The sequence below is a fragment of the Pseudophryne corroboree genome, chromosome 6 (genome assembly GCF_028390025.1).
Source record: "Pseudophryne corroboree isolate aPseCor3 chromosome 6, aPseCor3.hap2, whole genome shotgun sequence".
Lineage (NCBI taxonomy): Eukaryota > Metazoa > Chordata > Amphibia > Anura > Myobatrachidae > Pseudophryne > Pseudophryne corroboree.
The window spans coordinates 427942298-427958337 of NC_086449.1; the positions used below are offsets into that span (position 1 = coordinate 427942298).

The 16040-nt window shown below is 45.9% G+C and overlaps 1 protein-coding gene across 6 annotated transcripts in view; it reads left to right on the top strand.

The window, feature by feature from the left end:
• Positions 1–14840, top strand: part of KMT2E (lysine methyltransferase 2E (inactive)) — a 445960-nt gene extending 431120 nt beyond the window's left edge. For all 6 annotated transcript variants that reach the window (XM_063927017.1, XM_063927020.1, XM_063927022.1 and 3 more), the window contains 3 exons: positions 4593–4681; positions 5850–5950; positions 12679–14840. In XM_063927017.1, the coding sequence (XP_063783087.1) occupies positions 4593–4681; positions 5850–5950; positions 12679–14091 (1603 nt within the window). In that variant the 3' untranslated portion in view covers positions 14092–14840. The remainder of the gene's footprint in view (positions 1–4592; positions 4682–5849; positions 5951–12678) is intronic.
• Positions 14841–16040: the final 1200 nt, after the last annotated feature.

Consider the following 16040-nt stretch of genomic DNA (forward strand, 5'->3'; position numbering starts at 1 on the left):
CTCTGCAGACTGCGATTCAGTCTCGTAGATTCAGTAGCTGATTCAAGTTCCAGTACACCAACAGGGTCAAGTTTATTATTTCAATCTTTTTATAGTACCAAAGCCGGACAGCTTGGTCAGACCGATATTGAACCTAAAGTGGTTCAGTTAGTACGTCACTTACTACAGATTCAAGATAGAACCACAGGAATTCATGATTTCGCTGGATCTCAAGGATGTGTCCTTACACATTCCCATTTGACCACCGCACTAGGCACACTTAAGGGTTGCAGTACAACAAACCATTATCAATTTCAGGCACTACCATTTGGCCTCTTGACACCTTGGGTATTCACAAAGGTGATGTCTGTGATGATGGCTCATCTCAGATTCCTGGGAGTAATCATAGTTCCATATTTAGACAACCTTCTCATCAAGGCTCCGTCTCAACAAATACTCCTTCAAAATGCCTTACTGACGTACAATGTACTAGTTCAGCACAGTTGGATTGTCAACTTCAAAATAATCAAGCCTAGGAATGATTCTGGATACGGTGGATTAACGAATTGCCAGAACAGAAAGCACAAAGTATTCGTCATCTGGTACAGTTAGTGCTCTAACCACAGACAATCTCGGTGCACTTGTGCATTCGACTGTTAGGAAAGATGCAGGCATCTTTCGAGGCACTCCAGTTCGGAAGATTTCACTCATGTCCTTTTCAGCTAGATCATCTAGCACAGTGGTCAGGCTCTCTATCATGAGAGTGCGGTTGTCTCCAAGGGCCAGAGTATCACTACTCTGGTGGCTCGAAGTACAGCATCTCACAGCGGGAAAACGGTTCGCAGTCTGGAATTGGATAATTTTGACGACGAGTGCAAGTCACAGTGGTTGAGGAGCAGTGGTCTTACATTGTCAATTTCAGGGTCTCTGGTTAGACCAAGAAATATTACTGTCCATAAATGTCCTGGAACTCAGGGCAATCTACAACGCTCTGTGTCAGGCAGTTCAAATACTCACGTCTAAGACTGTTCAGGTTCAGTCAGACAACGCGACTGCAGTTGCATACATTAACAATCAAGAAGGGACTCCGTCGCATGGCCATGCGAGAAGTTACTTGAATCCTGAATTGGGCCGAGCATCACCAAGTGATATTGTCGGCAGTGTTTATTCCAGGAGTGGACAACTTTGAAGCAGATTATCTCAGCAGTCAAGATTTTCATCCAGGAGAATAACCTTTACATCAAGAGATGTTTCAGATGTTGGTCCAGCAGTGGGGTTACCCACAGGTGGATCTAATGGCATCTCGCCAAAATAATCAAACTCCCCAGTATGTGTCCAGAACAAGAGATACAGTGGCAGTGGATGCTCTCACAATTGCTTGGCTGTACAGCCTCGTGTATCTATTTCCACCATTTCCGCTGCTTCCTCTGTTGCTAAAGCGGATCAAAGAGAATCAACGACCATCATACTAGTGGTGCCTCATTGGCCTCAGAGAGCGTGGTTCTTGGATCTCCGCGGTCTACTCGCAGACTATCCATGGTTGCTTCCTCTACGTCCAGCCCTACTACAACAGGGTCTGTTCCTTTACCCCGATTTAGCGTAGCTCCGTTTGGCGGGGTGGCTGTTGAAACCGCTCTCTTAAGACGAGATGGCATTCCAGAGTCTGTTATACCAACCATGTTACATGCTAGGAAGCCAGTTACGGCAGCTCATTATCACATGATTTGGCGAGCTTATATAGGTTGGTTTGAAGCTCAGAAGTTTCCGACAGCTTCTTTCAAGATGGAGGACTACGTTTAGCTACACTAAAGGTGCACGTCTCTGCCTTGTCAATTTTCTTTCAATGGCGTTTGGCTCTTTTGCCTACAGTTCACACTTTTTCTGCAAGGTGTCCTTAGCGTTAGGGAGGCCAATCCCGGGATTCGGGATTGAAAAACGCTCAATCCCGGGATTGCAGTACGGAGCAGGGAGAGTGGGAGTGGAGGGCAGTGGAAAAGAGTGTAGGGAGCACGGAGGCTGTAGGGAGCAGCGCTGGAGGGTGGGTGTAGTGTAGGGACTAGGGAGCAGGGCTGGTGGGTGTAGTGTAGGGACTAGGGAGCAGGGCTGGTGGGTGTAGTGTAGGGACTAGGGAGCAGCGCTGGTGGGTGTAGTGTAGGGACTAGGGAGCAGCGCTGGTGGGTGTAGTGTAGAGACTAGGGAGCAGCGCTGGTGGGTGTAGTGTAGGGACTAGGGAGCAGCGCTGGAGGGTGGGTGTCGTGTAGGGACTAGTAGGGAGCAGCGCTGGTGGGTGTAGTGTAGGGACTAGGGAGCAGCGCTGGAGGGTGTAGAAAGCGGAGCGGGAGGGAGGCTGAAGCGAGCACCACAGTGATGGAGGGTTGGTGTCAGAAAAACTACACTTACTATTAGACGGGTGGCAGGCGGCAGCCATGGACAAGACGCTCTGAGCGCGCCGGAGGACTTTCAAATTGTAGTGCTAGCCGTCAGCCAGTCAGAACGGGCAGTCGGCAGCCAATCAGGAGCCGCTGCGGCCGCTTCCCTGATTGGCCGCCGGTCCACCAGCTGTGATTGGCTAGCGGCCGGCGCTACATTTGAAATGCCGCCGCGGTCTGTGTACATGGCTGCCGCCCGCCTAATAATGAGTGTTAGTTACACCAACCCTCCCTCGTTGCTGCGTTGCACATGCGCAATGCAATCCCGTGAATCCCGGGATTGGAGGCTCCAATCCCGGGATTCAAATCCCGGCATTTTTGGGCCTAAATCCCGGGATCCCGCCGATCCCGGGATTGGCCTCCCTACTTAGAGTTCAACCTCCATTCATACCACCTACAGGTCCATGGGACTTGAATCTAGTTTTAGACCTTTTGCAGTCTTCAATTTCTGAACCCTTATAACACGTGGCGTTTAAGTTTCTAATTTGGAAAACGGGTTTTTTCCCAGCCTTAGCTTCGACAAGGCGTGTTTCAGAATTGGGTGCCGTGTCATGCAAGCCACCGTATCCGGTATTTCATGATGACAGAGCGGAACTTCGGACGAATCCCGCTTTTCTGACAAAAGTAGTCTCTTATTTTCACATCGATCAACCAATCGTAGTTCCTGTTTTTTTAGAAGGTTCAGGAACTCCAGCTAGTTTGGAATGTGGTACGCACACTCCGCGTTTATGTAGCCCGAACATCAACAGTACGTAAAACATATTTTTGGTTTGTTCTCTATGATGCAGTAAAAATAGGATGGCCAGCTTCCAAACAGACCTTGACTAGATGTTTTAAGCTGACCATCCGTAAAGCGTACTTTCATGCTAGTCTAACACCGCCTGCATCTGTTTCAGCACATTCCACGCGTTCTGTCGAAACGTCATGGGCAGCAGTTCGTGGAGCTTCTACGACACAACTTTGCCATGCAGCTACATGGTCATCAGTGCACACGTTTGTGCACTTTTACAAGTTTGATACGTTTGCGGCATCAGCATCTAGCTTTGGCTGTCTAGTTACAGGTGCCAAACAGCTCTCCCGCCCAAGGTGGAAACTTTGGTACGTCCCAAGAGTACTCCAGTGACCCTTAGTGGATGAAAAAGAAAATAGGGTTTTGGTACTTTCCAGATAAATCCTTTTCTTTGAATCCACAGGGGGCACTGGACGCCCGCCCAGAGCAGTTCACCTGGCTTGTGGTAAATTCAGTAAATCTTATGGTAACACATTCTCAGACTTGTTCAAATGTTAAGGTGATTGTTATCTATTGTTGTGTCAACTTTATAGTTGTCTGTAATGTTATATGTAATTCTCCATTGTTCATCCTCTTTTGCTCCTGTTTATCTCCGCAAAAAAAACACTGAGGTACTTTGGGAGTATGGAGGGGGTGGAGGGTTACTAATTTAAATATTTAAATGTGCCTATCCCTGCTAACGCCCCATCCATATCCCAAGAGTACTCCAGTGCCCCCTGTGGATTCAAAGAAAAGGATTTATCTGGTAAGTACCAAAATCCTATTTTTCTGTTGTATTTAGATGATATCTCAAGAGTTAATGTGATGTAGCCCACGCTGTCATACAGTGGTAACTATTGTGGTAAATGCGCTTTTAAAAGTTAAAGTGGTAAATACGCTTTAAAGTCTCAGCTTTTCAGTAATACTTGTGTAGGACTTTCTGCCGGCATCCAGAGCCACATGTTTCCATGCAGTAAATGACAGTTGACTATATATGTATAATCTATTGCATGGATGGTGGTACCCTTGATATTGTGAACCAATTTCACATGAGCAGATGCCAATTCTTCTTAGGTGTTACGTGGCTTGATCTGTGGGCATTTTGTACCCTCGCTTTTCTGAATGAGACCATTACTAAATCCATTTCTTGGATCACTCTTAATGTTGATGTTTGTTATAGCAATTTCCCACCTGGTCTGGCTTTCCTTCCATTATGTATATGTTTACACTGGTTAATTTTATTTTCAGAACCTCTTCTCAAAACCTTTTCTTTACAAATAGAGCCAAATCATTTAGCCAAGTTCAGTTCTTCATGTTTCCTGGCATCCCAATGGATAGAGAAATAAAAAAATCCATGTCTTTCACAGCTTGTATTTTCCTTTTGTAAATAATGTACTATTTGATATTTATTGCAGGACTTCTTCAACGTCTGTGGAACAAGTCAGAGAGAGGAGCTATCATAGAGCCTTGCTACTAAGCGACCACAGGAAGGATAAAGATGGAGGTGAGCCATTTCTGTCTTGTCTTATTTAGACTACTGTATTCTATAAATGTGTAACTCTTCAGCAAGCAGATGGTGTCCTGTATGGCTCAGTGTTGTTCTCTACTCTCCTTCCATGTAGGTTTAGGATTTAGTCCAATTACCAGCGAAGGGTGCAAGCTGCCGTTGCAATGAAAAACTGGCAACTGTAACTGAACTCGCCCCCCTCACAGCCCCTTTGAATGCTCGACTAGCGGATTCTTGCTCGCAGCCCCATGGAGCTGCAAACAAAAATCTTGAAATCAGCGGGATCGTTAAGTGCAGCATACAGCCAGAACACCTTCAATGTTTTCCCCCTTAAGTTTTTATACCTGGACTTTGCAGTCATTACAGCTAACTAGAATTCATGTCATTATCGTCCTTTGGAGACTGTGTATTTGAAAAGTTTATCCTATGATGGCTTTATGTCTTTCTTAAATTATGTCCTCCCCTTTAGACACACACATTGCCTAAAGACCCACCTTCTGTGTTCTTATTACTACTGTATGTGTGTAAGCATTGCAGGTAGTCCTCACTTTGGTCTGATGTGATCATGGATATACTTGCTTAGAACTAGCTTGAACCCATTCTGCACTAGTTTAATCTCAATTAAGCCCATCTCAAATATTGAAAAACCTTTTTGGCAAACTTTGTCAGATATAATAGCTAACCTGCGGGTTCTTGTTAACGTAATGGCCATACTGATATTTACTACATTTCTACAGCAAATAGTTTCTAAAAGCATTTATTGCAACTATTGAGTTTTCATATGACGTATTTGCACATTACAGTATGATTAAAGGTCTGTTGTAGAACCACACTTTGTATTCCTCTGATAAAGCAGAGTAATTGTGGGTAGTGTATGATTTATGGAAGGTTGAGTTGTATACAGATATGTACAGTATGTGGCACTCCCTGGATAAACCACGTTAAGGGTGTGATTTTTATTTTTTGTTTTCATTTAGTAATATTCTTGTTGCAGTGGCAATAAACAGAGATGGGTGGTAAGTCTGTTAAACTAAGGACAGTGAGATACATACACATGCTATACTGTACCCTACCCTGGTGATAGTCATCCTACTTGATAATTGTGACTTCTGTGGAGTTTAGGAAATAGCTAGACATTCATGTTGTGTTATTTTACCCCTCCCAGATGGAGATCCAGAAAATGGAGAATGTGTTACTGTAAAAGAAATCCAATCTCCTGATCCATGCCACAAGAATTGTAGGAGTCCCTCCAAACAACAAACTGTGGTAAGAAGGCATAATAGCTACCTCATTTTGTTTGTGTGAATAACATTGTGAAAGTTTATTGCTGATCACAGCCATTTCAAAGGATGTGCACAAATAGGTTCTACAGGCTCCCAGTAAACATCTTCAAGTTGCATAATCCTCACATTGCCATTCATTGGAACATTTTGTCCCATAAACTACCCCCACCCCCTCCCCCAAAAGGAGGAAGGGGGGGCTGACTCATTATGGGAGTTTAGTTTAGCAAGTAGGTATTAATCCATCCTTATTTCATTTCAGAAGCAGAGGAGCTTACTGCCTTTCCAGTCATCACCATAAAACAGGGCATAGTCATTTTCTTTGGTCTGCATTCGTAAATTATTTTTGTGAAAACTTGAATCTCCTATATAATGTTTATAAAATCTATATACATATATAAAAACGGATATATGTATATATTCCAGCATAACACTGGAATGCCTACAGCAATTTACACCAAACTTGGTACACATATGACTTACAATCTGGAAAAAAAATACTGTGGCGGTAAGACACCTCTAGCACCCCTAGGGGTGGGAAGGGGACGACATGTAAAAATCCATAGTTTTCGGCATAGCTCTGGAATTTCTGGAGCAATTTACACTGATGTACCCGCGGGTAGGGGCATAGGCATACTTTAGTTTTGAAGTTAATCAAGGAGACTTGGGGCCCTTTGACATAGTCAGCCTGCAAGCCTAACATATTTAACATACAGTGGGCAGAGCTTGGCCTGTCGTCCCAGCATATACAGCACTGAGCAGGGCAGCATCAGAGGGGGAACGGGGCAGAGAAGGAGGCGGATTATTCTCCTTAGCACCAGCATTCTGACAGCATCAATCCGGGGAAGCCCAGAGGTGCAGCCTGACAAAGATTGGGATTATTCTTTAAATAGTGAAGCAGAGGTGTTCAGCTAGTTGTATATATAAAATGTGTGTGTTTTTCCTTATTGTTTTTTTTTATTTAAACTGAAGCAACTTTAAAAAAAAAAAAAAACTCAACATAATAATTTTTAGCTTTCTCTGACGTCCTAGTGGATGCTGGGACTCCGTAAGGACCATGGGGAATAGCGGCTCCGCAGGAGACAGGGCACAAGAATAAAAGCTTTAGGATCAGGTGGTGTGCACTGGCTCCTCCCCCTATGACCCTCCTCCAAGCCTCAGTTAGATTTTTGTGCCCGAACGAGAAGGGTGCAGGCTAGGTGGCTCTCCTGAGCTGCTTAGAATAAAAGTGTATTTTAGGTTTCTTATTTTCAGTGAGTCCTGCTGGCAACAGGCTCACTGCATCGTGGGACTAAGGGGAGAAGAAACGGACTCACCTGCGTGCAGAGTGGATTGGGTTTCTTAGGCTACTGGACATTAGCTCCAGAGGGACGATCACAGGTTCAGCCTGGATGGGTCCCGGAGCCGCGCCGCCGGCCCCCTTACAGAGCCAGAAGAGCGAAGAGGTCCGGTGAAATCGGCGGCAGAAGACGATCCTGTCTTCAGACTAAGGTAGCGCACAGCACCGCAGCTGTGCGCCATTGCTCTCAGCACACTTCACACTCCGGTCACTGAGGGTGAGCGCCCTGAGACGCAATATAACAGATAATACCTTAGGTTGGCAAAAGAATACATCACATATAGCTCTTGGGCTATATGGATGTATTTTAACCCCTGCCATTTTTACAGAAAAGAGCGGGAGATAAGGACGTCGTGAAGGGGCGGAGCCTATCTCCTCAGCACACAAGCGCCATTTTCCCTCACAGCTCCGCTGGAAGGACGGCTCCCTGACTCTCCCCTGCAGACTTGCTACAGAATCAGGGTAAAAAAGAGAAGGGGGGGCACTATTGGCAGCTAAAAATTATATAAACAGCAGCTATAAGGGAATAACACTTATATAAGGTTATCCCTGTGTATATATATATATATATATATATATAGCGCTTGGTGTGTGCTGGCAGACTCTCCCTCTGTCTCTCCAAAGGGCTTGTGGGGTCCTGTCCTCTATCAGAGCATTCCCGGTGTGTGTGCTGTGTGTCGGTACGTGTGTGTCGACATGTATGAGGAGGAAAATGATGTGGAGGCGGAGCAATTGCCTGGGTTAGTGATGTCACCCCCTAGGGTGTCGACACCTGACTGGATGATCGTATTTAAAGAATTAAGTGATAATGTCAGCACTTTGCATAGAACGGTTGATGACATGAGACAGCCGGCAAATCAATTAGTGCCTGTCCAGGCGTCTCAGACACCGTCAGGGGCCCTAAAACGCCCGTTACCTCAGTGGGTCGACACAGACCCAGACACAGATACTGAGTCTAGTGTCGACGGTGAGGAGACAAACGTAATGTCCAGTAGGGCCACACGTTACATGATCACGGCAATGAAGGAGGCATTGAACATTTCTGACACTACAAGTACCACAAAGAAGGGTATTATGTGGGGTGTGAAAAAACTACCAATAGTTTTCCCTGAGTCAAATGAGTTAAATGAGGTGTGTGATAAAGCGTGGGTTTCCCCCGACAAAAAACTGCTAATTTCTAAAAAATTATTGGCACTATATCCTTTCCCGTCAGAGGTTAGGACGCGTTGGGAAACACCCCCTAGGGTAGATAAGGCGCTCACACGTTTATCTAAACAAGTAGCGTTACCGTCTCCTGATACGGCCACCCTCAAGGAACCAGCAGATAGAAGGCTGGAAAATATTCTTAAAAGTATATACACACATACTGGTGTTATACTGCGACCAGCAATCGCTTCAGCCTGGATGTGCAGTGCTGGAGTCGCGTGGTCGGATTCCCTGACTGAAAATATTGATACCCTGGATAGGGACAATATACTGTTAACTATAGAGCATTTGAAGGATGCATTACTATATATGCGTGATGCACAGAGGGATATTTGCACCCTGGCATCAAGAGTAAGTGCTATGTCCATTTCTGCCAGAAGAGCGTTATGGACGCGACAGTGGTCAGGCGATGCGGATTCCAAACGACATATGGAAGTATTGCCGTATAAAGGGGAGGAGTTATTTGGGGCTGGTCTATCGGACCTGGTGGCCACGGCAACGGCTGGAAAATCCACCTTTTTACCCCAGGTCACTTCACATCAGCAGAAAAAGACAAACTCAGTCCTTTCGTTCCCATAAGTACAAGCGAGCTAAAGGCCATTCCTTCCTGCCCCGAGGCAGAGGAAGGGGAAAAAGACTGCACCATGCAGCCGCTTCCCAGGAGCAGAAGCCCTCCCCTGCTTCTGCCAAGTCTTCAGCATGACGCTGGGGCTTTACAAGCAGACTCAGACATGGTGGGGGTCCGTCTCAAGAATTTCAACGCGCAGGGGGCTCACTCGCAAGTGGACCCCTGGATTCTACAGGTAGTATCGCAGGGGTACAAACTGGAATTCGAGGCGTTTCCCCCTCGCCGGTTCCTGAAGTCTGCTCTACCAAAGTCTCCCTCCGACAGGGAGGCAGTTTTGGAAGCCATTCACAAGCTGTATTCCCAGCAGGTGATAATCAAGGTACAACAGGGAAAGGGGTATTATTCCACGCTGTTTGTCGTACCGAAGCCGGACGGCTCGGTGAGACCAATTTTAAATCTGAAATCCTTGAACACTTACATAAAGAGGTTCAAATTCAAGATGGAATCACTCAGAGCGGTGATGGCAAACCTGGAAGAAGGGGACTATATGGTGTCTCTGGACATCAAGGATGCTTATCTCCACGTCCCAATCTACCCGTCTCACCAAGGGTACCTCAGGTTTGTAGTACAAAACTGTCATTATCAGTTTCAGACGCTGCCGTTTGGGTTGTCCACGGCACCTCGGGTCTTTACCAAGGTAATGGCCGAAATGATGATTCTTCTTCGAAGAAAAGGCATCTTAATTATCCCTTACTTGGACGATCTCCTGATAAGGGCAAGGTCCAGGGAACAGTTAGAAGTCGGAGTAGCACTATCTCAGGTAGTGTTACGTCAGCACGGGTGGATCCTAAATATTCCAAAATCGCAGCTGATTCCTACGACACGTCTACTGTTCCTAGGAATGATTCTGGACACAGTCCAGAAAAAGGTGTTTCTCCCGGAGGAGAAGGCCAGGGAGTTATCCGAGCTAGTCAGGAACCTCCTAAAACAAGGCCAGGTGTCAGTGCATCAGTGCACGAGGGTCCTGGGAAAAATGGTGGCTTCTTACGAAGCGATTCCATTCGGAAGATTCCATGCAAGAACTTTTCAGTGGGATCTACTGGACAAATGGTCCGGATCGCATCTTCAGATGCATCAGCGGATAACCCTGTCGCCAAGGACAAGGGTGTCTCTTCTGTGGTGGCTGCAGAGTGCTCATCTACTAGAGGGCCGCAGATTTGGCATTCAGGATTGGATCCTGGTGACCACGGATGCAAGCCGGAGAGGCTGGGGAGCAGTCACACAGGGAAGAAATTTCCAGGGCTTGTGGTCAAGCATGGAAGCATCTCTTCATATAAACATTCTGGAACTAAGGGCCATTTACAATGCCCTAAGTCAAGCGAAACCCCTGCTTCAGGGTCAGGCGGTATTGATCCAATCGGACGACATCACGTCAGTCGCCCACGTAAACAGACAGGGCGGCACGAGAAGCAGGAGGGCAATGGCAGAAGCTGCAAGGATTCTTCGCTGGGCGGAAAATCATGTGATAGCACTGTCAGCAGTCTTCATTCCGGGAGTGGACAACTGGGAAGCAGACTTCCTCAGCAGACACGACCTCCACCCGGGAGAGTGGGGACTTCACCCAGAAGTCTTCCACCTGATAGTAAACCGTTGGGAAGAACCAAAGGTGGACATGATGGCGTCCCGTCTAAACAAAAAACTAGACAGATATTGCGCCAGGTCAAGGGACCCTCAGGCAATAGCGGTGGACGCCCTGGTAACGCCGTGGGTGTACCAGTCAGTGTATGTGTTCCCTCCTCTGCCTCTCATACCAAAGGTACTGAGAATCATAAGAAGGAGAGGAGTAAGAACTATACTCGTGGCTCCGGATTGGCCAAGAAGGACTTGGTACCCGGAACTTCAAGAGATGCTCACGGACGAACCGTGGCCTCTCCCTCTGAGAAAGGACCTGCTCCAGCAGGGGCCTGGTCTGTTCCAAGACTTACCGCGGCTGCGTTTGACGGCATGGCGGTTGAACGCCGGATCCTGAGGGAAAAAGGCATTCCAGATGAAGTCATCCCTACCCTGGTCAAGGCCAGGAAGGACGTAACCGCAAAACATTATCACCGCATTTGGCGAAAATATGTTGCGTGGTGTGAGGCCAAGAAGGCCCCTACAGAGGAATTCCAACTGGGTCGTTTCCTCCATTTCCTGCAAACAGGACTATCTATGGGCCTAAAATTAGGGTCCATTAAGGTTCAAATTTCGGCCCTGTCGATTTTCTTCCAGAAAGAACTGGCTTCAATGCCTGAAGTTCAGACATTTGTAAAAGGGGTACTGCATATACAGCCTCCTTTTGTGCCTCCAGTGGCACCTTGGGATCTCAATGTTGTGTTGAGTTTTCAAAAGTCACATTGGTTTGAACCACTCACCACTGTGGACTTCAAATATCTCACATGGAAGGTGACGATGCTGTTAGCCCTGGCTTCAGCCAGGTGTGTGTCAGAATTGGCGGCTTTATCATATAAAAGTCCTTACTTAATTTTTCATTCTGACAGGGCAGAATTGAGGACTCGTCCTCAATTTCTACCTAAGGTGTTTTCTGCATTTCACATGAACCAACCTATTGTGGTACCTGCGGCTACTAGGGACTTGGAGGACTCCAAGTTGCTTGACGTTGTGAGGGCCCTGAAAATATATGTTTCCAGGACGGCTGGAGTCAGAAAATCTGACTCGCTGTTTATCCTGTATGCACCCAACAAGCTGGGTGCTCCTGCTTCTAAGCAGACGATTGCTCGTTGGATTTGTAGTACAATTCAGCTTGCACATTCTGTGGCAGGCCTGCCACAACCAAAATCGGTAAAAGCCCATTCCACAAGGAAAGTGGGCTCATCTTGGGCGGCTGCCCGAGGGGTCTCGGCTTTACAACTTTGCCGAGCAGCTACTTGGTCAGGGGCAAACACGTTTGCAAAATTCTACAAATTTGATACCCTGGCTGAGGAGGACCTGGAGTTCTCTCATTCGGTGCTGCAGAGTCATCCGCACTCTCCCGCCCGTTTGGGAGCTTTGGTATAATCCCCATGGTCCTTACGGAGTCCCAGCATCCACTAGGACGTCAGAGAAAATAAGATTTTACTTACCGATAAATCTATTTCTCGTAGTCCGTAGTGGATGCTGGGCGCCCATCCCAAGTGCGGATTGTCTGCAATACTTGTATATAGTTATTGTTACAAAAATTCGGGTTATTATTGTTGTGAGCCATCTTTTCAGAGGCTCCTTTTCGTTTTATCATACTGTTAACTGGGTTCAGATCACAAGTTGTACGGTGTGATTGGTGTGGCTGGTATGAGTCTTACCCGGGATTCAATATCCTTCCTTATTATGTACGCTCGTCCGGGCACAGTATCCTAACTGAGGCTTGGAGGAGGGTCATAGGGGGAGGAGCCAGTGCACACCACCTGATCCTAAAGCTTTTATTCTTGTGCCCTGTCTCCTGCGGAGCCGCTATTCCCCATGGTCCTTACGGAGTCCCAGCATCCACTACGGACTACGAGAAATAGATTTATCGGTAAGTAAAATCTTATTTTTTCAGTTTCTTATTCTTCCTCCTTTTTCTCTACAGGCCTGTTCTTCAGGACCTAGAACTTCCTTAACAACAGATCCTGCCCAAGAATCCATCGTAAATACGTCTGTGACTGAAGCTTCAAGCCCCTGTAAATCTGAGCTGCAACAGAAACAGCTGTCACTTTCGAAAACTCATATTGCTCAACCTCATTCACAGAAGCTGCCTTCTACGCCTTTAAAATTGCATTGCCCTTCATCCCCTCATTTGGAACAACCTCCTAAGCCTTCTACCCCACACACACCCATTCAGCATGGCTATCTTTCACCAAAGCCCCATTCACAACAGCTAGGCTCTCCATATAGACCTCATCACCCTTCACCACACCAGGTGGGGACACCGCAAAGAGAAAACCATGTAAACTTTTATCCTGTTTCTCAAAACCTTCAAACATCTAATCCACAGCCAGGAGGTGGACAGCTGTTTTCCCAGGCACAGACAGGACAATGTTCAACAGTTTATAGTTCATTTAATCAACAGAATGTAAACGGTTCTGCTCCACCTCCCCCGCCTCCTCCGCCAACAGCAAACTTTTATCAAAACCAGCAACCATCTGCATCTTTTCAGAACTATAGTCAAATCAAAGGAAGTATTCCCCAGCAAACGGTGTTTACATCATGTCCAAATCAGGGCCATCCAACAGCCACCGGGCAACCAGCAATTCAAGGACATCACGTCAATACGGGACATTATTTGCCTTCTCAGAATGCTGCTGTCCACCTCCAGGGTACACCCTCAGGTGTTCCGCCGCCGCCACCACCACCCCCTCCTGGATGCCATCAGTCACATGTGGCAGGTCCAGTTCATGCAGTCCCAGTTGCTAGTGGCACACTTATTCATTCGCAGACAACGGCACACCATTTACCACCTCCACCCCCTCCGCCACCTGGGCCAGGTCCGCATCACTCGCACATGCAACATGTTACAGTAGGACATCAAGGCCTGCAGGTGCAACACCAGCATGTTATAAATACAGCTCCTCCACCCCCTCCTCCTCCCCCACCACCCCCACCTACTAATGTTTTAGGTAGTACTGGACATCACTCAGCATCAGCACAAGGATTGCACTTGCAGACTCACCAAGGACCTGCAATTTTTCCTGCAGGGGCTCATTCAGGCGTAGCATCATATTCAACCCAAGCTCCTGTTCATAACACAGTTGGACCTGTATCACAACAGTCTGCACCAGGACCACACCACCCGCTTCCTAACCAGGGGCCCCATATTCAACCGCAAGGACCAAACAGTATTGCATCACCTGCAGGATTCTGTCCCCATCCTGGGTCTGTAAATCTCCCCCATGGGGTGCAAGGACCACAGCAGGCTTCAGCAGTGCCTGGGCAGATAAATATTCACAGACCGCAGGTGCCACCAACTTTTCAAAACAATTACCATGGTTCAGGCTGGCATTAGGTTTGGTTTTGCTGTGCATAAACATTTTTAAAACATGTAAAATAAACTGTATATTTTATATGTACCTTATAAAGGTACTTTTTAAAACCTGTATATGAAAATTTGTAAAAATTCAATTACTGGTGCGCTTTCAGTTTATTTTATGTGTACTGAGCTTTTAAAACAGTATTGAGTCTTTTAGTTTAATAAACATTCCAGTTCTGTTTCAATGCAGCATAGTTAAAACTGCATAACATGTAAGTCACTCGTCTGAGTTCAATATGTTTTATACATGTGATTTCACACAGGTAAGAGAATTCTAACACATTTTATTTTTGTGCGATGTGCACCTATAGATAACACAAAGCCAGTTTTAATGTTACATTGCTCCTTTTTGCTTATTTACACAATTGTAATTTAATGTATAGTTCTGTTTAACAACCTCTTAGAAGTTTTGTAAATACTGTATTTGCTTGTTTATTGCTTAAAGCTTCCACCTCATTTGATAAAACATGTACATATTTTTTTTTTTTTAATTGTATGATTCTTGTTGAAGTAGTACAGTATAAGACAGTTTATTTTTTTGTAATATACTGTCATTGCAGCACTGGTTGGGCATTTTAATTCATGTTAAATAAACCACAATTATGTCTGTTTTATCAGGTTAGTCCTTTCATACATTTTACAAAAATTAAAGTTAATGCGTAATTACAGCACTTAAACTGTACATTAAAATGCGTTGTCAGCACTTTTTCCTGACTATTCCAAAACCTGTTGTATTGTTGTTTTTAAATTTGAATTTAACTAGTTTATGGGTTTCTGTTAATCAAATCCATTTGTGTAGAATTAAACCTAAAACAAATACTAAATTGGGCCTAATAATAACTTTTTATTAAATTTCCATTATTCATTCATTAATTTTTGCTTGATCATACAAAATAGATCCCCTCTACTAAAACTGTCTAATTATCAATATGCTGCAAGATGTAATGGAGTCCGAGATCGCCTGAGGTGCAGGATGCCTGGTGATCTTGGACATTTTTTTAAAGGGGCAAATACTTACAAGGCATGGTTTTACTTTTGTAAGTGTTTGCCCCTTTAAAAAAAGTCCAAGATCAGCCGGCATCCCGCTCTTCCAGTGATCTCAGACTCCATAACATCCTGCCACTGATATCTACTTGGGCAGTTTTATTACCTCTGCAGTTTCCCCACTCTCTCATCTGAAGTTTCAGAAATGAATGAGGAGCACATGAAAACTGCAATTGTGTTACTAATTGGAAAATGCAGACACAAGTAGAAGCTTGGTATCGATTATATAATGAGCTAAGACTCTGTGTATAGGACAGATTCAGAAGAGAACTGCTGGGAGGCCACACACCCTCCCTTCCCTCAGCTGTCACTGGCTGTCTGGTCACCACTGCTAATCTGTAGACCCCACCACCAGCCCCCACTTACCACCTGCAAACCACCAAGTCTGACTCTGAGCAGAACAGTCCTCTCCCCGCACACGGCTTGTTCTGTTATGTCGTACTTGGACAGATATAATCAGAAAATAGCAGCTAAGAGAATAAAGAGTGGGCAATGAATGGAAAGTGGGAGGGGGTACAGAGAGGGAAAGAAAAAACACAGTAACATTAATCACAACAGCTAATAACCTGGTGGATGTTTGGTCCCTAATACTAGTGTGTATATAGGGGGTTACCACAATTTCCCTGTGTTTGGCGCTAATGCGCAGGTCACATACTGTGCGTGCCTGGCCTTTGCGATCACATCGCATTGGCTGCGAACACCCCCACCTGATTGACAGGTAAAGGTGGGGAAAACGGGGGCAGATCGGTGGTGCTTTCGGGCGGCTGCATGACGTCACACGCAGCCGCTCTGATGGAAAAAATGGAGGCGGGCTGCAGATGCAGGGGGTTGTCCACAGTTGCTGGGTGGCCCCCAGCATGCGAAAGATTCTGCTTATGAGC